This window comes from Amphiprion ocellaris, chromosome 15 (genome assembly GCF_022539595.1).
Source record: "Amphiprion ocellaris isolate individual 3 ecotype Okinawa chromosome 15, ASM2253959v1, whole genome shotgun sequence".
NCBI lineage: Eukaryota > Metazoa > Chordata > Actinopteri > Pomacentridae > Amphiprion > Amphiprion ocellaris.
In genome coordinates this window covers 10,252,728-10,273,583 of record NC_072780.1, presented here as the reverse complement: position 1 = coordinate 10,273,583, position 20,856 = coordinate 10,252,728, and the positions used below count along the sequence as shown (strand labels likewise).

The 20,856-nt window shown below is 47.7% G+C and overlaps 1 protein-coding gene across 6 annotated transcripts; it reads right to left on the bottom strand.

Annotated features, from left to right (window-relative positions):
- Window positions 1–1,058: 1,058 nt before the first annotated feature.
- ahdc1 (AT hook, DNA binding motif, containing 1) lies at window positions 1,059–20,347 on the bottom strand. Of its 6 annotated transcripts, none has more exons than XM_023269063.3 (6): window positions 19,761–20,347; window positions 9,602–9,796; window positions 7,293–8,607; window positions 5,489–7,182; window positions 3,301–5,047; window positions 1,059–2,306 (listed from the first exon to the last, which is right to left on the bottom strand). In XM_023269063.3, exons 3-5 carry the CDS (start codon window positions 8,484–8,486, stop codon window positions 3,307–3,309), a joined length of 4,629 nt encoding a protein of 1,542 aa, XP_023124831.2. In that variant the 5' UTR covers window positions 8,487–8,607; window positions 9,602–9,796; window positions 19,761–20,347; the 3' UTR covers window positions 1,059–2,306; window positions 3,301–3,306. The 6 variants fall into 6 exon arrangements, with proteins under 6 accessions (XP_023124831.2, XP_023124832.2, XP_023124833.2 ...); XM_023269064.3 differs by having other exon boundaries at window positions 9,634–9,796; XM_023269065.3 differs by having other exon boundaries at window positions 9,756–9,796.
- Between the last annotated feature and the right edge of the window lie 509 nt (window positions 20,348–20,856).

The window sequence follows — 20,856 nt, the reverse complement described above, 5'->3', positions numbered from 1 at the left end:
TCCATGAATATGTATATCACACATTTCTGCATATGTATATCAGCACATATTGATGATAATACTTCAATACTTTATAGTGGAGTATTCTGAAATGGTGGTATTTGTATTTAATATGAGAAATAGTTGACAAGTAAATTATTAAATACTTAAAATGTTCTCATATCTGCTAAATTGGAGGATTTAATGTGTTGCCTCGACTTACACCATACTTGTAGTTGAGACATAATGTTACAGATGATGACAGTTAAGAGTTGGTAAACTTGCTTACAGCATAGGTTAAAGTTGGCTGTAGAAAATAAACATTTGGATGCCAATGAAACGGCAGTGTATTATATACAGTACAAAGAAAAAACCTGACAGAACTGTTGCTCTGCACCCTCCCCCTCTCTGTCTGTCATGTCGTGTTGTTGACAGTACGTGTCCCCTTCCACCATACAGTGGAATGTCACAGCAAACACATTTCCTCCAGCCATGTCTGAGTCTATTTAGTCAGCCTGTTGACAAACTGTACACAATATGCAGCCAGTAAACTTCCCCCATCTGCTTTCCCCTCTCTCTCATTCTTTCTGGTTTTCTGGCACAAACATGCGTACACACAAGCTGCAGATGTACAATATTTGCTGTACAATAGCAAGTTTCCCTGTGAGGACACGAAGTGAGCACTGGGTCCTTCCCTCTCAGCTCCCTGGTAACAAAAGCTTTTACTTTGTGCTTTAATACAATTCCTTATTTGGATGAGGAATTCTGAAGCTGCAGTTTTGTGCATTTTGTTTCAGTGGCTTTAAAACCTCTTCGACACCCTTTTCTGATTTCCTCAGTCTGGTTTCTTTCTTTTCCCTCCAACACATCCTCCCATGCTCTCCCCGCCATCCATTCCTCTCCTCCCCTCCCTTTCACTCCCTGTCGAATTGTGTCCTTGACTGAACTCACTCGCTCACAGTCCCAGACAGCCTGGGCAAAGCCCAATACTCGGGGAGGCTCTAAAACACACGCATGCACGCACAAATATGCCCACACCTCCCTTAATCCGTTAAAGAAGCTGTACGCTAAAGACACGATTACCAATGGCAAGAACAGAATGTGTATTTAAATATTTTGCACCTCAGATACATACATGATATGTAACAGACAGATATACAATTTTTTTCATCACAAAAACCACCAAACAACACAAGACCACAGAAAAAGAAGGGAGAGAGTGAAAGAAAGAATGAGGCCCCGCCAAGACTTTTGTGTCTGGGGAGCTTCACTCCTTTTGACCCCACAGGCACGCACACACACTCATATGCACACATATATGCACACGTACACACAAATACATGCATTACTGCTGTCACGCGAATGCACCCTCTGTCTCACACTCGCACACAGAAAACAAGAGTCTCTTTGGGGCCATTGTGTAATTTCAATGTCTCTTTCCCTTGTAGTTAAAACAGCAAAACACAGGATGTTGAGTCTCCATGCTGCAGTCCCCCCCCACCCCAGAGCAGAGAAACCATGGCAGAACGCAGAGGAGGGCAAGTCGATGACGGGCCTTCGGAGAGAAGAGAGGCCCCCTGGCTTGGAGCTGGAGTCATATGTACAGATGCTGGTATTTCAAGAGCAGAAACTGATTTAGTCCACTTTTTCTCTTATGGGACACAACACAAGGAGTGCACAGAGCGGGACATTTTGCTAGGCTCATGGTATTTAAAAAGTTGATTTGGGCTCAGATGCGGTTCATGTTAGGGCACAAGACAGAAATGCCAGGTTAGTGAGTTCAGTGCGGATCACGGTTGCTGGTTTAGCAGAGGAAAGGAAGGTTGGGGTAAACAGAGAAAATAAACAAAGAGAGAGAGAGAGAGAGGCGTGTGATCCTAGTTTTTCTATATTGCAGATGTACAGAACAGAGCCGGAAAGATTTGGCGAGATGTATCACAGCGGGACTCAAAGGGATGAGGAAATAGGTTTGTCTCTGTCCGTGAGCGTCTGGTATTCATCTGTCAGCTCCTCTTGGCCATTCCCTCGTTCCAGCGCAGAGTGTGAGTGAGTGTGCACATGTATGGTTTTATGTGTTTGTGTTTAGGTAGTGGACTTATCTGCACATGCGTGTCTGTTTTTGTGTGTGTGCGCATTTGTGTATGTGCATGCTCGGGTATGTAAGTTGCGATTGATCTTGATTGTCAATGCTGGAGAATTAAAGCTTTACTGTCCAAAGCTGGCAGCTAAATTCTCACCCTTCAATTCACAGTCTCTCACAAAGAAGTCCCCTTAGAAAAGAAAAAAAGAAATGTTTGCAAATCTGTAAAAGCTTGGATTGAATGCACCTGAAAGAAACAGAGAGAGACAAGGAGAGACAAAGAGATGAAAAGAGACAAAGGGAGAAGAATGAGACAAATATATTTTTGACAGTGATAAAATGACTGTGCTGTAAGTGAATCCATATTTCCACTGATTTGGCAATAAAAGTAATGTAGTAAATAGCATAGCACTGTGGTTGCTGTGTTGCAGTCCATTCTTATAGACTTATGTATGTGTACTTGATATGTTTCTTTTGAAATACGAGGTACCAAAACATACATTCAAATTAATCTATAATTTTTATTTAATTGGCCAAAAAATGTGATTTTGATGTATGTAGAGCAGGACTCAAACAGTAAGGTTCTAGCATGTTTCATTTATTTCAGCATTGTTTACTGGAGAATTAAAGAAAAACTGTTTAACAAATTTGGTGTCCTAAACATTCTCTGTGTATTTTTTTTAGGATATTATATATCTTGAAAAAAAAGGATTTATAATTCTGTTTATTATTATTGCATCACAGGACAGATGCCATTTTCCCCTTGACTTGCTAACAGATTTAAAATAGCTTGGATTGCCAGAATTTTTTTTGGCAACACAATTGATTTGTGTTGTACTGCAAGACTTAAATTGTATTTGATTTGTTATCAATAAAAAGTGACCTGCTCCGTTTATGGTTGAATGAAAACACTGGTACAACTGTTGCTTTTGTAAGAAATTTCATCAGCATCTTGTCTTTTAGACTGTAATTGCATATTACAATTGCTAAGGTTATGTTTAATGGGATTTCTACTACTAATAATAATAATAATAGTGCTTAATCATTGTTTTGTGATGTTTTTCCCCTCATTTTAATAATCCAATTAAATTTCCACAAATGTAGTGCTCTGAAAACATTTGACAAGGTTTTCTATCTATCAGTGAGTAAATTGTCTGCTAGTAATCAAACACACCAGTTCCAGTGGTGGTCCTCGGTCTGATTTTGGGCGTATCGTTGATATGAATGTTAAATAAACTCACCTGCTGTTACAGGCTGGTGACACTGAAGCTGTCTTCATTGGCTGGGTCCAGGAGCTGGCACAGCACCCCACTAGCCTGAGCCGCCTGGGATGGGTAGCGGAGTCCCATGCCCTGGTAGGATTGCTGGGGCAGGGAGTAGCCACTAGTGTCCTCCTGATGGGGCGAGGAGTCCAGGGGAGGTTTGGGGTAAGGGGAGTGAGGCAAGGGGCCCTGGCGGAGGCCTGTGCTCATGGTGTGGGGGGTCAGATCCCGCTTGTGGTGGGTCATGGCGGAGGGAGGGCTGCGTTCCTCGTAAAGCACAGGCGTTGAGTGGGAGAGGAGGCTGGGGCTGGGGTTGGAGTGCGTGTGGGAAGGGAGGTGGGCGTTAAGGTTGGTGTGTGCATTGTGGTGGGGCTGATTGTTGGTGTGGGGGTTTGAGTGGGAGAGGGGGTTGCTCTGGAGGTGTGAGGTGGGATGTGTGGTGGTGTGTGAGCTCAGGTTTGCGTGGGGCTGCGTGTTATGAGGATGTGTGTCGAGGGGAGCTGGGGTCATGTGTGTATTTGCATTGGGGCTAGTGAGTGAATTCCCATGCGAATTTCCATGAGGGCTTGTGTGCGGGTTGCTGTGCGCGTGCATGGCTGTGTTTGAGTGCGTGCTGTGCGAGTGCGGGCTGGGGCTGCCGCTGTGCGACGTCTGTCCGTACCAGTAGGGGGAGCTGCAGTAGCTGGGGGAGTCGTACTGTGAAAACTGTGGGTCTTTTGGAGGAGGACGGTGCGAGGGACTCAGTGCAGTGCCGCAGTGGGGTGTTAACCGTGGTGATGGGGAGCAAGAGGGGGAGAAGGTCCTAGAGGGGGCGAGGTGGTACGACTGGGGCGGTGGAGGGGTGGGCTTAGGGGGGTAAGGGGGAGATGAGACACTGGGTGAGAGGGAAGAGGAGGACTCTCCAGGGTATAAGGCTGGATATCGCTCCTCTGAAGAAGGTGTGGACGGGTGGGCAGAATAAGGGGAGGGGTACTCACAGGGGTCCTGGAGGTAGCTGGAAGGCGGTGCAGGATTAGGTGTGGCCAGGGGAGAGAGGCTGCTACTGTCTCCGCTGTAATAATCCAGCCCCTCCTGGAACAGCCCAGACCCGTCTGGACCTCCAGCAGACACATGTCCCACTACTGATGCAGCTTTGCCTCTGCCTTTAGGCCCCGATGGACGCTCTCTCTGACAGGGAGACAGACCTCCTCTGCCCCCTCTAGACCCTCTGCCCCGCCCTCCAACCCCTCCCCGCTTTGGCCCAGGAGTAGGTGTTGGGGAAGGACTGGATGGGGAATCAGAATGTAAACCAGAACCCCCATCTTTATCAGAATGTGGTTCAGTCCGTTTCCTGCGACCACGGCCGGGTTTGCTGGTTCCCCCTCCCTGGAACAGGACGTTCTGGCTCCAGTTATATGAAGGTCCTGATGCACTCTCATGCCAATCCATCATCAGTTTCTCCAGGCTGGACAGACTTGATTGACCCCCCTCCCCAGTGGCAGATACAGTCTCATTCTGTTTGTATATGCCACCTGTGGAGCCAGGACCACAACCAGGAGCTGCAGAGCCAAGATGTGAAGAGTCAGAAGAGGATTCTGATAAGCTTTCAGGAAATGGCTGTCGCTTGGCCTTCTGGGGGGTGTAGTTTGAGATATCCAAGATGTCTTTGGACTCATTGGAGCCGTATTCACCATAGCCATGATACTGAGGCCCAAAGCCTTCTGCTGACCAGCCGCCATAACCATGTCTGGAAAAAAAAAGAAACATACCAACACATATTATTTAACACACAAATAGCACTTGAGCAACATTTCTCCTCTTGAGTGTTTCAGTTTTCACTGTTCTTTTTGCAGTTTCACCAATCAACACTGACAAAGAAAACTCTGAATGCAGATTCTAACTACGGATTGATACGATGTGTAAGCACCATGCACATTTAGCCAACTGTTAATTACATGGTGAATGTTGTAAAATTGAAAACTATGTGCTGGAGTGAAACATTTATATTGAGTAATTCATATCTCTTTGATCCTGCTACGATCAGACTTTTATTCAATTACACTTTTCTTTTCTAGCGTAAGAAAATATTTAGTTACATATTCATTTCGGTCTCAAACAAAGTCAGACCTTACTTGAATTAATTGTATTTGTTTGTTGGGTATATTTTTATGACACACAAATGACTTACCTGAAGTTCCACTGACTGGAGAACTGTTTGTAACCCTCTGAGGAGGAGGAACTGAAGGGGCTACTTTTGGCCACAGACATATACCCGCCTCCCGGTGATGTGGGTCCTGTTGACTCCCCCCTTGCTCCAGGATATCCACTGAAGGCCCGCTTGGCTGACGCCTGATAGCTAGAATAGCCCATCTGACCAACAGGGGTGGCCTTTCCACTGCTGTGACCAGACCCATAGGCAAAGCTGCAGTCTGAGGATCTCTGTGGCACTGCAGGAGAAGAGCAGGAGTAGCCAGAGGAGTAGTGGCCATAAGAGGCAGGGTGTGGGGAGCTGGGAGAGTGTGAGAGAGATGGAGGAGTGGATTTAGGATAGGCAGAAGTGGTGGGAGATGTTTGGGCCAGGCTACCGTAGCTGTATGGAGGCCTGGTGGAGGAGCCATGCGTCTGGGCTGGGCCCTCCACACCAGAGCTTCCACCTTTAGAGCTCCACTTAGGGAATGCAGGAGACCAGCTGTGACTGGTAGCTGGGCTGGATGACTCATAACCAGGAGTGGATGAAGCTTTGCGGTGGTCTGACTGGGAGGAGATGTCCAACAGGTCTGATGAATCATCAGAGTCGAGCAGTGATCGAAAATAACCAGCAAATAGGCCTTGTGAGTCTTCGCCAGCTGGCCCCACCCTTCTATTTCCTCCTGAACTGCTGTAGGCGCCCCCTCTCCCCATCTCACAGGAGGAAAAACCCCCCCTCGGAGATCCACAGAGTTGATACCCACCAAAACCTTTCTCCTTGTTCATAGCCCCCTCCTCCCCCCAGCCACCTGCCCCATTAGGCCAGTCCTGCCCCATGGACATCCCGCCCCCTTTAAAAGCACCATTTTTTCTGATACGTTTCTTCCTGACTTTCTCACCCCCAGGCTCTGTTCCTACCATACCTCCTCCCCTACCAACTCCACCCGCACCCTTCCCCCTTTTCCTAGGTAATCCATGCTCAGACAGGGGGCTCAGTTTCCGCTTTTTTCCAATGGATTCAAAGAAGTCACTGAAGGTGCTCTTATTGCACTCAGTGCCCCCAATGCCCCCTGCTGCTCCTCCACCTCTTCCAACGCCCCCTCCTCTGCCACCCCGGGGGCGTCTAAACCCCGTGAGCCGGTGGAGCAGGGTGGATATGCCAGGGTTTTCCAAAGGCGTGTGAAAGCTTTCTGGCTCACTAGGTGTCCAGCAGCGAGGGGGAGAACAGCGGCCAGTGGCAGGAGGCTGTCGGTTTAAAAAGGCCAGTTTGGAGAGAACATCCCCATATTCTGTTTTCACATCATTTGTGTCATTAACATAGGACGGATAAGGAAAAGGGAGTTTAGTCCGACGGCGCCTCCGGGGCTTTTTGGGCTGGTCTCCGTTACCACCAGGGTTCACAGCATTCTGAGGCTCCCCCTGTATTCCTGGCAGAGGCTGTTTAGGAGGTCGTCCACGTCTGCGTTTGAGAATAACAGGGAGCTCTCCCGGAGGGAACATCACCATCACACTTTTCCCATTGTTTTTCATGCGGAGAAGTGCAGTTGGCTCTCGAACTGCCTCTGAGCCCTCCACACTGCCATCATTAACTTTCTCTGTCCCCGTGACTGTCTCCAAATTAGAAATTTTGTAGCTTTTCTGTCGGCGACTAAGGCTGACAGGAATGCGAGCCACTTTGACCACAATCCTCCTCACCTGAAAAGCAGAGACCAACATAAAACATGTGCAACTGCAAATTGTCTCAACATCTTCTGGAATTGTATGTAATGTCAAGAAGAAACTAGAGTAACTTTAAATCAACTTACGCCAACAAAGCGACCACGTCTGCGGTTACTGGGAGGACATAACCCCAACTCTGCAACAGGTTCCTCCTTCATAGTTAGCAGAGGTGCAGGGATGGTGGATGTATTCACAAAAGGCAGATGACTGGTAGCACGTTGTTGGAGGGCCTGGGCTGCCTGGCGCTGTTTCATCACACTTTTAGGACCTGCTTTATGGACAGATTTGGGTCCGGGCCTAGACCTGGATTTCGGTCCAGGTCTATGCCCAAGTCTGGGCCCAGGTTTAGGAATAGCTTTAGGAACAGGTTTAGGTACAGTTAGAGCAAGAGGAATGTCTGTATGGCAGGTGGGTGTGGGGAGAACAGCTTCCACAGTGGAATGCTCTTCTTTATCTCCAACAGCCACCTCCTCCTCTTTAACAGTGAAGATCTTCTCCTCTAATACTTCGTCATCCTCCTCTCCCTTTTCCCTCCCTGCTCTTTTCTCTCCATCCTCTATGCTTCGGCGGAGGCGAGAGGATTTGCGCAGGTGACAAGGAAAGCGGGGACGTCCAGAGCTGCGCAGTGCATACTTCTTTTCTGTCTCCACAGGAAGAGGAGAGGAGTCTGCGTTTGGGTTTGGGACAGCAGGGACTGGACAAAAGGGGGAGGGCGTGTCTGTCTCTGTAGTCCGGACTGGGGCTGCTAGCTGATTGGTGGAGGCAGAGTGATTGCCAAGTGCCAAAGACAAGGGCTGAGGTGAAGCTGTGTGCATGGCTTCTGATGTGAGAGTTTTAGAGAGTTCTGGCCCTACAGAACCTGTATGTGTGTTGATATCCATATGTGCGTGTGAAAAGGAGTGTGCATGCACATTTGGGTCTATGTGTGTTTGCATGTTTCTAAGTGTCTCTGCAAATGTGTGTGTCTCGGTGGTGTGAGTCTCTGTCTGCCTCCGCCGGCAGGTGCTGTGGCCCAGCCTTCTCTGTAGATGGAGGCCGTTGGCCAGGGCGGAGGGAGAGGAGGGGGGGATGTGGTCGGAGGTCACCAGTGCCAGTCCATCTTGAGAAGGGTCCTGGAACACCCCCTGGAGCCCGAGCTCCCTGGTCCAGAACTCGGGCCCCTCCAGCCCCTCCAGCCCCTCCAGGTCAGCGATGCACCCTTTCTCCTCTGCCTGAGATTCACCACAGCCCACTGGAGCCCCAGTTTGGCCTGTGTGTAGGTGATCCGACAAGCCACTCATTCAGTGCACAGTTTTGCTGGTACTGAGGCAGGAAAAAGAAGGATGTTTTCAACTGTATGCAAATGAGTATCTCTTCTTTGTTGCTGTCCTCCTCTAACAGCTGGCAAGAAGATTCAAACACCTAAAAACAGAAATAAAAACAATTGGATGGGAAGTCCATGAGCACTTTGATATTTCCTTGATTCATTTAGGACATTTGATTCATATGCCTAAACTCTCAGTACACTGGTTATTGCAAGACGTCACACATGCTGTACAAATGACTAGAATTATTTCTTTGCAACTTAATGCCAACCAGATAGGTTGCAGTTTACATCCATGTTTGTCAGGACTCGTTCAACATATTTAATGAAGACAAAGTTGAAGCTGTGACAGTAGAGGATGCCTCAAAAACAGATGTTGCTTCAAAGGAGATACAAATTTTAAAACTTGGATCCTCAACCAGAGAGAGAGTATCTATGCAATCGACACAGTTTCAAGTGGGCATCCAGAATGTGTGTCACCAATTCAGTAACTGACCAAATGTGAAATATGGTCAGAATCTCCCTTTCTGTTTGTGAGTTACGGCATTGAAAAGGGCTTTTGTCACAACATTATCATGTCACATTGAAGCTGACCTTTGACCTTCAGGATATACCATAGCATCACCTCACCATTTTATCTTGCTAGACATGTGTGTGAATCTTTTTCAGAATTACTTTATTTAGTCTTGATTTATGGCCAAAACATCTTTTGTGAGGTCACAGTGACCTTGACCTTTGACCACAAAAATGCAATCAGTTCATCCTTCAGCCCAATTGAACATTTGTGTCAAATCTGAAGAAATTTCTTTAAGGGGTTCAAGAGATATTGTGATTAAGATTGAGACAAATAGAAGGTGAACAAATGTCCGTACGTACGCATGAACAAATACGACAACCGAAAAACATAACACTCCAGACACAACCAGCGCCGGTGCGGAGTCTTAAAAATCCAACATTTACAGATCAGAATTGTGATTGTGTGATAGAATCGTCAACATTTTGGCAACAGGCCACAAACTTAATCTGTAATGCACTCTCTTCTATTAACTGTGCCACCCACACAGCAGCATTACAACATTAGATTACATTTACCATTCATATCCTGCTCAATTGGTTGCTTTTACCGAATGGTCGTGGGGCTGATTCTGATTTTGATTCTGAGTTGAGCCTCACTCTGTCTGCCTGACTGGCTCTGTTCTGCAGGGGATCATTGGGTCATCAATACTGCAGTGGAGAGCTCACATACTTCTCTCTCTCCCCTCTGCTCCTGTCTTTTGTCCATGGTTGCTAGTGTGAAAGAAAGAAAGAAAGAAAGAAGGACATAAAGACAGAGAGACAGACAGACAGAGGGAGGGACAGAGAGTTGAAGAAGGTGGGAGAAACAGAGAGTCGGGAAAAAGAAAGGAGTGTGGCGGAGGGTGGAGCAAAAAGAAAAAGAGAATAAGAGATTAGTACATGATGTCACAGCATGCATCAGACCAGACTAGAATCAGTATTTTGGTGAGGGCTGCACCATCTCACATCAGACGCAATTATTTTGGAGAGATGACTTGCAGTATATATTTTCAAAGTCTAATTGTGGCTAGTGTTACATTTTGATGTGTTCCAGAAGCACATATAAGCCAGAAACTGGATTTCCACACATACTGTTGATCATCACTCCATGACGATGACCAGACTCACAGGATTGTGTATTGTCTTTGGGATTGAGTGCATTTTTCCATGTATAAATCTTACGATATTTGAGTGAGAAAGAATAAAAAACAACCCAACATTATAATCACACACACAAAGACGCACACACGAATTCACACTGCACACCACATTTCGCCAAAACTATTCAAATGCATTACAAAGCACTAGACTTGGAGGGTGCAACAAGAATGAGAATGTGTGAATAATCACAGCCACCAGGGGGAAGCAGAGAGGTGATGAATAGAGAGGTGTTAAGAGGATGGAGAGATGAAGGTGACAGAAAGACAGGAACGGTGCAGGGATTATAGGAACCCAGAGTAGAGCACAAGTACAAACATCCAGAACGCAGAGAAGTATTTGGAAATCTGGACCACATGTGCTGTCAGGCTCGCATGTCACTACGTGCATTCACACATTCAAACAGTAATACTAATACAAGCACGCGTGCAACATTTGCAGGCATATATGCACACGGCTGGCTCCAACACCGTACCACACACAGTCCACATTCAACACAATTATGTCCATCGTCTGATCTCTGCCTCTCTTTCCAACATATGGCTCTGATTACGAGGGAGGGAGAAGGATAGAGAGTGAGAGAGAAAGAAGGGGATGTGGAAGGGAGGGAGTGAAAGACATTAGAATGAGTGGGAAAGTATGAAAGGGTGAGAGACGGAGGAAGTACAGGGAGGCGAAAGTAAGGATGGACGAAAAAACAGATTTGAGCAATTTTAGAAAAATGAGGGAGAAAAAGCTGGTTGGGGAGGTGGAGGGAGCAGAAGAGGACAAAGCAGTGGAGGATGAAGAGGAGGAGGAATGGGAGAGTTTTGCTGTAGCAGAGTTTTGGGCTGCACACATGGAGCGGAGCAACCTCAATGTTCTGCTGCTCTGAGGAATGACACAACTGGGACAGAAACATGGAGATGAACACACAATCACACGCACACAATTATGTGTGATACACATAATTTCTTTAACCCCCTTACCCACTCCCTCCCATGGCCGCTCCTGTCTCCCTCCTTCCCTCCCTTCTCTACCATTCTCATTCTCACTTTCTCTCCGGTCTAATTAACAGCACTCATTAATTAAGGCTTCATCTGACCAGTTTGTGAGGGAAGAAGAACACATACTTTAATTAAACATTGCGTCACATGTGCTTACACATACAGGCACACGCTGTCACAGACACGTGGGCGCACATACCAACACACAAACTCACATGCTAATGTGCCCCCACAGCTTCATCCTCCCACACACTCGCACATCGATTTACACATAAAGACAGACGTATCACGCACACATATGTACTCATGCACGATCACACACAAAACAAAGACACACAAATATCCCTCTACTGTGCTCTGCGGGGGGCATTCTGACAGGGTTGAGATGCCAGCCAATCAAACACTCCCACTATGATTCATTGTTCAAGCAAACACTCCTGGCATCCATCAGCCGCCATTCTAATATAATCACCGTCATACGTAGCAAATGCGTTTTGGTGCATTTTACTGTGAATGGCTCTGGGGCTTTGGAACACACAGTGGCGTAGTATTGTCTCTGTGAAAACAGCCGATGGTGTGCGCTGTACCCACATGATGATCTGTTGAATCTGTTTCACAAAGAGCAGCTCTCATATGAATGACATTGTTTGAACTGTTTTGATCTTGTACGTGTTTTTTATCCTCTTCTAAAAGTTTGCGGTGTTATTCTGTGCATGCAGGAGCGGCAACAACAACGCAACATGCCACAGAGTGTATGTGTGCACGTGCCAGTGTGAAATCAGGGGCTAGAGCTTGTCAATTTCCAGTCTGGGCAACTGCCCTGTTGTGCATAGTCTGATGACTCTGTACATGGTAGCTGTACAGCATATCTATTCTCTTCCCATCTATCTCACTGCCACAAAGGCTTGCAGACTCACAGGCCTGCCAGCAGAAACCCTCAATGAGGAACTAGACCCTGTGTGTATGAGTGTGCGAGTGTTTGTGCACACTCGCATGTGTGTGTGCGTGTGTGTGCCTGTGAGTGTGCACGCGTACGAGTGTGTCTTCCTGGGTGTGTTTGTAAAAGCACTCACTGAGCTCTAACGGGTGTGCAGTTGTTGCTAAGAGACAGGCAGCAGCACCGAAACAGCATGGGGGGTGTAAGGGAGGGGGACACAGGAGAGAGAGAGAAAGAGAGAGAGAGAGAGAGGTAGTGAGAGAGAAGAGGTGAGGGGGAGGAGGGGGGAGCTCCACCGAGAGGTTTAGACAGATAAGAAGGAAGGGGGGATAAAACAGAGAGAGGGAGCGAGAGGGAGAAAGTGTATGTGAGGCCAGGAGAGAAGAGGAGAGGTTGGGAGGAGGAAGTGGGTCAGGGGGTCCACAGAGACTGAGTGACACCTTGTAGAAACTCAGCTACCATCAGTCTCTTGTTCCTCCACATCACCTCAGCCCTGATGCAACCTCAACCTGCAGCGCTAACAGCCTCCAGCCTACGTACAACAATGGAATCTGTCGACAAAAAAGAAAACAATGCAAAAGACAGTTGATAAAACAATTTGGCGCCTATCTGTTTTCAAATCATCTGTGCACCTTCAGAGTGTAAAGGTGGAGAAAGAAGTGCGGCAGGTTGTATTCCAGATGGGAAATGTGACCGAGTTTGGCAGTGAAACATTGCATGTAACATGATGTTACCCAGCATCACTTCAAAGTGGCCGACTAACTGTAAACACTCACTGTGTAGTAATCAAATCAAGCACTTGACCATAAATTATATGTCTCTGAGTGAAGAACAATATAATTAGGAACATATTTGTAAAGCATATTGTTACATCAGTTTGATGTTAAAAGAAACAAACTTTATTTATCTTGAGCTGCATCACAGAACACACTAAAATAACCCCATTTAACATGAGCAGAACCTAAACGTCATCTTAAGCTAATAGGCTTACATACTGGATTTGAAGGCGTTACTTTTCTTCCCATGGTGGGAGAGAAGTTTTCAATATTTGCTCTTCGTACTGTACAAAGTTGAGCCAATCTCTTCAAACTTTTAATTCCGTTAAATTAACAAAACAGTAAAATTTAAGTTTGAAGGTCCTGCCTTGACTGCAGTGCGCTGTAGCCCAACAGGCCTTTAGAGTGAGCAACAATTTCAGCACATCCAAACTCTTCTAATCAACAGACCTGGATTGTCTGAGCTTGAGGTGCTAAGAGTGCCAAAGAGGGGGAGGAATGTAATACACACAAATCACAGCACCGGGGCCAACATGCCTGCACACAATTTACCACCAACAACCCTTCACAACTGAGCTGAACTTTGGGCTTTGGTGGGCAGCAGCTTCATGCACACACGTCAGTCAAACAGAGACAGTCCAGCTAACTCACTCATAACCAGACCCTCACACTCTCCTTCACTCTGACCTCTCCTCTCTTTCTCACCCACTCACATCCCACCCGTCCTGCTGCCTCACCTCCACTCCCCCATCCAAAAAAAGCCCACCACCACCTCCTCCCCAGCTGCAGGAAATTCCTAATGATCTCCATCATCAGTGTGCACGCTGTATCTCCTGCCAAGAGCAAGCACGTGCACGCACACACCATACAACACCATACACGCACACAAAGCGTATAAATGAACAGAGACCAACACATAAACCATATGTGCAGACAAACAAAAAGGCAGACAGACGTTCAGACAGACAGACACACATCTAACATAAACAGACTTCACACAGACCAGATACAGTGGCAGCTCAGCCAAGGATGCACACAGGGGACTGGAGAAGTAGCTCAAAACACTAGACAACACAAAACCAGGACCCCCCACCCCCATCTGACTGTCTCACTATCTGCCTGTCTCGCTCCTGTTGTTTCTGCAGGAACCTACATGCTGTAGTTATTTTAAGATGAGGAGGACTGTATTACCCCTTCCTCTTCCTTCCTCACCCCCTCCTCACTTCTCTTCCACACTGTTCCTTCTCTCATCTCTCTAGCACCCCCCCGCCACACACCTCCCACCCCCAGTTTCTCTCCCACACCACACGCTCCCACTCCCCAACACCCCTCCCTCATCTTCAACTCAGCCTGACACTCTCTCTCTCCTCACTCTCACTCTCCTGCAGGCAGTTTCCTGGCGCTGCTGATGGCCGTCCCTCAGTCGGGTCATGTGACCAACCACGCCAGCTGGGGAACAGCGAGGAGTGCGCACACGTGTGCATGCAAAAACATACAAACAAGGACGCAGGCAGGGATGTGTGTGGAGACACACATGCAAATGCAAGGAGATGAAACCAGCCACTTAGGTGCACACACAGAAACACTCCCACTTAGAGTTCACACAGGTGCACACACACACAAAGTTGGCATGAACACACAAAAAAGCGCGAGCAGAGATGCACGCTCACACTCCACGTAGTCCTGCTGATGAGAGCCCACAGACTCACTTAAAAACCACACATACCAACACGCTTAAATGTAGTCACGCATATCTAACTCACTCACACACAGAGGACACACAAACCAGATGCTTGGACCCCGACGCACACTCAGACCTTGAGGCCAGTGTTTTGGAGAGGGGCCTCTGTGCTGCGGCCCTGACTTCCTGACTCCACCTCCTCCCTCCATACTCCTGTTCCACAGTTGCTGTGGGAGACGCTGCTGCAGCGCCCGTTGCCAAGGAGAAGGCTGCTGGCTGTTTGAACAACAATGGCCGCCTTGTGAACATTCCAACTGTAGGTACTGACAGCTCATCAGCCACAGCCTCAACATACACACCTCTCAAAAACGCACACACGCACCGCTCACGCTGCACACCGATGCTACACCACCACTGTACCTCTCTGGTTCTTGGCCTCGAGCCTGCGCGAGGTAACACGTTCAGACACAAACACAATGAGCCACATGCACACACACACATCTGTGCACGCTCTAAGAAATTATGACTTCTGCTGAGAGGATAAGAAACCCTTCCGTCCCTCTCTGTCTACCTGCATCTCTTTACCATCTCTCTCTCACACTCACACACATGCACACACAGTGCGCAGTGCATTCATCCATCTTCCCCCTTCTCCCCGACTACTCTCTGTCTTTCTCTCTTATCTCTTTCTCTCTCCTCCCCCTCCACAGCCTCCTGCTTTCTCTCTCTCTCTCCCTCTCTCTTCACTCGCTCATCCCCTGCCTCTCTCTCCCTTTCCGTCTCAGGAAGTGTGTGTTCTCACTCTCAGGCACACACACACTATCATCCTGGCACGCACACATGTGGAGGACACACATTCGCACACAGAAAGAGACACACACAATCTCTTTCTCTCCTGGAAGGTAGCGAATCTTTTCGTCCCTCGGGGGCATACACTTCCTCAGAGAAAGAGGGGGAAAGGGAAAGAAGAAAGAGAACTAGAAACAAGGGTGGAACGGGCAAGAGAGGAAGAGCAGGAGGAGGAGGAGAGGAGGAGGAGAGGAAGAGGAGAGAAGAAAGGAGGCGAAGAGGGTGAAAACTATATTCACAGCAGGGATTTATAGACAGACCCCTTAGTGCTCTGATTATCTGTTCATATTGATGGGACGACATTGAAGCCACGCCGGTGGAACGTTGAGACGGCGCTGAAGCCAAATTGGGTTGTGGGGGGGGTGGGAGGCGGGGGGGGGTGTTGAGGAGAATCACTAACAAGTCTCTGCTTATCCTCTGACTCACTGTTTTTAAACACACATACCCAGACACATGTATACGCGCACTCACGCCGCTAAAAACAAAGATAACACACTGACACACAAGCGTTGAGAAACATAGAAATCAGCCATACTGTACATGTGTGAGTATGACGATAGGTGTGTGTGTGTGTGTTTCGAGTTTGTGTTGAGTGCCAGACACATAGAGATGCTTTTGTGTGTGTGTGTGTGTGTGTGTGTGTGTGTGTGTGTGTGTGTGTGTGTGTGTCTGCGTGTTTTCCCCATCTCTCGCTCCTCTTTAATAATTGAGCTGATTCTGTCCAGCTTGTTAGGGAGGTACACAGCAGCTTCACACTCTGTCTTTCTCTCCTTCTCATCTTTCTCTCCTTGTCCTTCCATCTTGCCGCTCTCCCTTCATTTATCAACCCCTTTCCCTTCCTGACCCCTCTGTCCTCTCTCCCTCTCTCTCTCCCTCCCACCCCGCTGTCCCTCCCGCCCCCCCAAGCTCTCCTCTCCCTCCTTCTTTGCAAATCCCTCCTGTTCTTTGACCTCTCCCTCGCCTCTTGCAGTTTCACCCTCCTCCTCCCCCGCCTCCTCTCTACTCCACCTCGCTGCCCTCCATCATCCCTCTCCTCTCCTTCCCTCCCTCCATCCTCCGGAGGTGAGAGGTCGAAGCTTCCTCTCCACCGTCAGACTCAAACCGGCTGCAACCAGCCCTGTGGGGGGGGAGGGAGGGAGGGAGGAATGGTGTGAGGGAGACGAGGAGAATGAGGAGGTAGGTGAGGAAGGACATATAGGAAAGGAGAGGAAGAAAAAGAAGCAGGAGGAGAATGAGATGGGACTGGCTAAAGGACAGGTATATGTGGGGGGCAGAGGGGTGAAAAAGAGGGAAGGAGGCGAGAGAAAAGAGATTGGGAGATGTCTTCTTTTGAGTCACTGCCTTTGGCGCGGAGGAGCCGTTTTATGAATGTATCGTGTGGGAGGTGACAGAATGGAGCATACAAACACTGCTTACACTAATGCTAAATGGTTGCTGTGTGTGTGGGTGCATTTGTGTGCGCTTGCCTGTGTGTGTGTGGGAGTTGAACCGCGTTTTTACCTGCCTGTGGCAAAAGCTATTTCACTTCAGGTGACGATTAGATTAATAGGAGTCATAAAAGACAGGACCCTTTACCCCAAGGACAAAGTAATGGCTAATTATTTTTTCGCCAGTAGTAGAAGCTTGTTGCATTATAAAAACGGCAAAAGTTGGAAATTATTCCAAAAAATGTTCTGTTACTTTGCATGAAAATTCGACGTCTTACATTATATATAGTTAGTTGTTTTTTTCACCAACAGGCAGTATACAGAAAAACAGCTCTGATTTGGAAACAACAGCGATAAAAACACTGATATAATTTGCATCTCAATGTTCAGTTTACACTTAGAGCTGTCAAGAGATGGATCTAAATGCTCTATTCAACCAAATTCCGTCACTGTAAAGCGATGTGAACTGTTTATGTGAAGTTGTGCCCTAAAATCAATTTCTCACATAATTTATGAGGCGTTTCAAGTACCGAGTTAAAAATCTTGAGTCATTCACTTCTGTGATGTAAATTTCCGTTTTCTGTAACTCTTGTGAAGAGTTCAAACAGGAGTGTCAGCTGATGCTCACAAAACATCTGTAAATGAAAAAAATAAATCTATTTGTTGTATTTGACAAATCCTGTAGAAGCCAAACTCCTGCATCATAATCGTACAGAGGATCGATATTTGAACAGATTCAAATTCTGGTTGGACGTCGTTTCAGATTTTAACTTCTGAAGCTCTGTCTGATGGCATTTTTTCTGTGTCACTCGAACTTGAGATAAAAGATTATTCACACAACCACAAACAGTTTTACATAATGACATTTTCTCTGAAGTGAACCTACTTCATGTTCAGAACTGATGCATCATCTCTTCAAACCCTCCATTCAACAGGTTGCACCATCCTGAATATGACTCAAAACTTCCCCTAACGCCGGGAAATCAGCGGAAGTCAATAGATGTACTGTACCATTCAGCGTTTCATGTGTCTGTGTGCGTTTGTGCGTGTGTATACATGATTATGTGTGTCCACTCTGTCTTCTCCATCTCCATGACGACCTCCATATCAAGAGGACGTCTGACTACGGCAACCTCACATGCTGATAGGCAGAGAGAGAAAACAGGTGATTGGTTGAGCTGTCGGCTGTCATATCAGCAGGGTGTATCTTTGTGACACTGCAACACACACACACACACACACACAAACACACACTCTGACTTGTCTGTGCCATCACCCTACACGCCTACGAACTGCAGCAAGGCGCAAACAAAAGGTACTTCCAGAGCACAAACACACACTTGGAAGTACACATGTGCATGCATACACATACACACACACAGATTTGAGACGAGATGTGGTGTGTTAGGTGCGCTGACCCTGCCAATGAGGACAGGAGGAACATCAACGGAGCTACAAGGCCGTTGCTATGACAACTAGCCCCGCTCACACAGGTAGGAAGCACAATAGGCCTAAGCTGTTATATGTTCACATTCTCTGTTTGTCACACACGCACACGCACACATACGCGCGCGCGCACACACACACACACACACACGGCCATGCACTCAAGACAAGACTGACAGACAGCGGCAGAATGCCAAGGTAAGGCCATTTCCTTTTCATTCCAGCATTCACAGGGCTGAAATTATTCATTATGTCCAAGTGGACCTGCCAATAAGAGAACTCACTCTTCAACCAGCGACTGAGGGAGTGAGACTGGGCGAGTGTGAGACAGACAGACAGACAGACAGGCAGACAGACAGAGCATCACTCTGCATACTAACAGCACCTGCACTAGGGCAGCCTGTGCACGTCTCTGATGGGCCCTTAAATAACGAACTGTCACTGCCCAGACACTGACATTGACTTCTCTCATCCTCTCTCCTCTCTTTCAGTTTCTCTGCACTCTTTCTTTTTCCTTTATCTCCACCCTCCACCACGACCAACACCACCACCTCCTCCTCCTCCTCCCCCCAACTAAACCACAGACAAGAGCTGATAATCACCACCATGAGTATGCCGTGCCTCCAGCTCACCGGCTCTGTTGCCACTGCAGGATGTGCTGCTGCTGCTGCTGCTGCTGTTGCTGCTGCTGCTGCTGCTGTGTCCTGCCTAACTGCCCTGACAGCTCAATAGGGGGTGGGGTGGCGGGGTGCAGGGGAGAGAGAAGGAAACCCAGAGGGGAGGGAGGGGGGGGCTCTCACTGGGACTCTCCTGTTTATATGTGAAGCAAACATCTGTCCATCAGCAGGAGGAGTTGGGCTGACAGTCAAGCCAGTGGTATGTGTCACTAAATTTATCATGAGAAAAGTCCCAACAAACTCACCCACAGGTAAATAAAAAAAATAAATAAATAAAAAATCTATGGAGAAAACAAACAAGAGAGAGGCTGTGTGTGCCAGCAGCGTGACAGTACCTGGGGAGGTACTGTACACTGCTGCCCTGCCTACACTGTATATATATTCAGTGATAATGATGTTAATAGGTGGGAATATTGTAAATTATCAGAAAAACAGGTGGGGGTACACAGGGTTCATTGCGCGCACATTCAACCACACTGCGTGAGTAGGCTGTGTGTGTGTGTGTGTGTGTGTGTGTGTGTGTGTGTGTGTGTGTGTGTGTGGACATCATCATTTAGGATCTCACCACACACGCTGCGTGCCCACAGTAAAGCCCAGATGACCCAGCAGCACGAGCAGTACGCATGCAGAGCTCCGTCCGGTACCGACGTGGTTAATGTAAGAGAAAAAAAAAAAAACTCAACCAGAGGTGCGCAGCACAGCTGGCTGAGTGGACAGTAAGCAAATGTTTGGTACATAAGACGCTGCACGCGCACTCACCGGTGGAGAGAGACGGAGTCTAGGGGCTCGCGCTGCCTGCTGCTGCGGAGTTGACGCTGGCTGGCGGGGCTGGCGGGGCTGGCGGCTCGCGCGGCTGTCGGTGGCGGGGGCTCGCTCCTCTTCTCGCCCGGGTCACGGAGCGGTTGCCTCGGCGGCTGCGGCCGTCCGCGAGCAGCATTCCCCCGTCATCTGCGCTCCCCGCGTCGGAGGGAGACAGTCCTCCCACATCAATGTTCAAGCGCTGTCTCCTCCCGCCGTCGCGCGCCACCGTCAACGGAGAAAACCGCTCCTCTGGCTCACATCGATATCTGCACCCACAAAAGATGGGAAAGCAAAAGAGCAAAAAAGGGAAAAGCTTTCAAAAATAAGGAGCAGGGACGTTGCTTCACAGTTTTCTTCCCAGTTAAGGCGCTGACACAACCGCACTCGAGCCCGGTGCTCCGGTTTTGGTGACAGGCGCGGGACTCCCCAGTATGCGGGAGGCGAAAATCGACCGTGCGCCCGTGCGTCTCTGCCTCTGCAATTCCAGCTCTCCGTCTCTCGTGCGCCCCAGTCTCCGTTGTGCCTCTCCAACGTGCCTGACTGTCAAAGCCATCCGGGCACCCGTAGCTGGCTCCACTTTCCACCTCTGGAATTATGGGAGTGGTAGTTTGCTAAAGACAGAAAGAGAGCTCGTGAATTCAGACGGAGAGCGAGTGGAAGGGCAGAAAATAATTACCGGGAATCGCCCACAACGCTAACAAATATACAAAGACGTTTTATCATCCTGAAAAACAACACAGCAGAATAAAAATCCGTCCTGTCTGCTAAAAAAAAGTATTCAATTAGTTAATATCTCTCTTTTTCCTATGACAACATGACTTTGGTATATTCAACGGTGGAACTAGTAAAAAAAAGAAATTCATGTAGATTTATACATGCATACATTTCAAATCAATCTAGTATTCAGATAAAAGAAAACATATTTTTTTTGCCTTGACTTCAAAATCCCTTTTAAGTAAAACTAACCCCATAAGTGAAATTAACTCAAATACATGTTCCCTCTTAGTTTTATAGTGGTACATCATGTTTTTTAAAAAATGTATTACATTTGATT

Bases quoted from the DNA above. Each gene is read 5' to 3' on its own strand.
- ahdc1 (XM_023269063.3), bottom strand. From the start codon at position 8,486: ATGAGTGGCTTGTCGGATCACCTACACACAGGCCAAACTGGGGCTCCA. The intron at 7,183-7,292 runs GTAAGTTGATTT...TCTGCTTTTCAG, and splicing joins GACGTGGTCGCTTTGTTGGC to GTGAGGAGGATTGTGGTCAA. The intron at 5,048-5,488 runs GTAAGTCATTTG...TTTTTTTTCCAG, and splicing joins TCCAGTCAGTGGAACTTCAG to ACATGGTTATGGCGGCTGGT.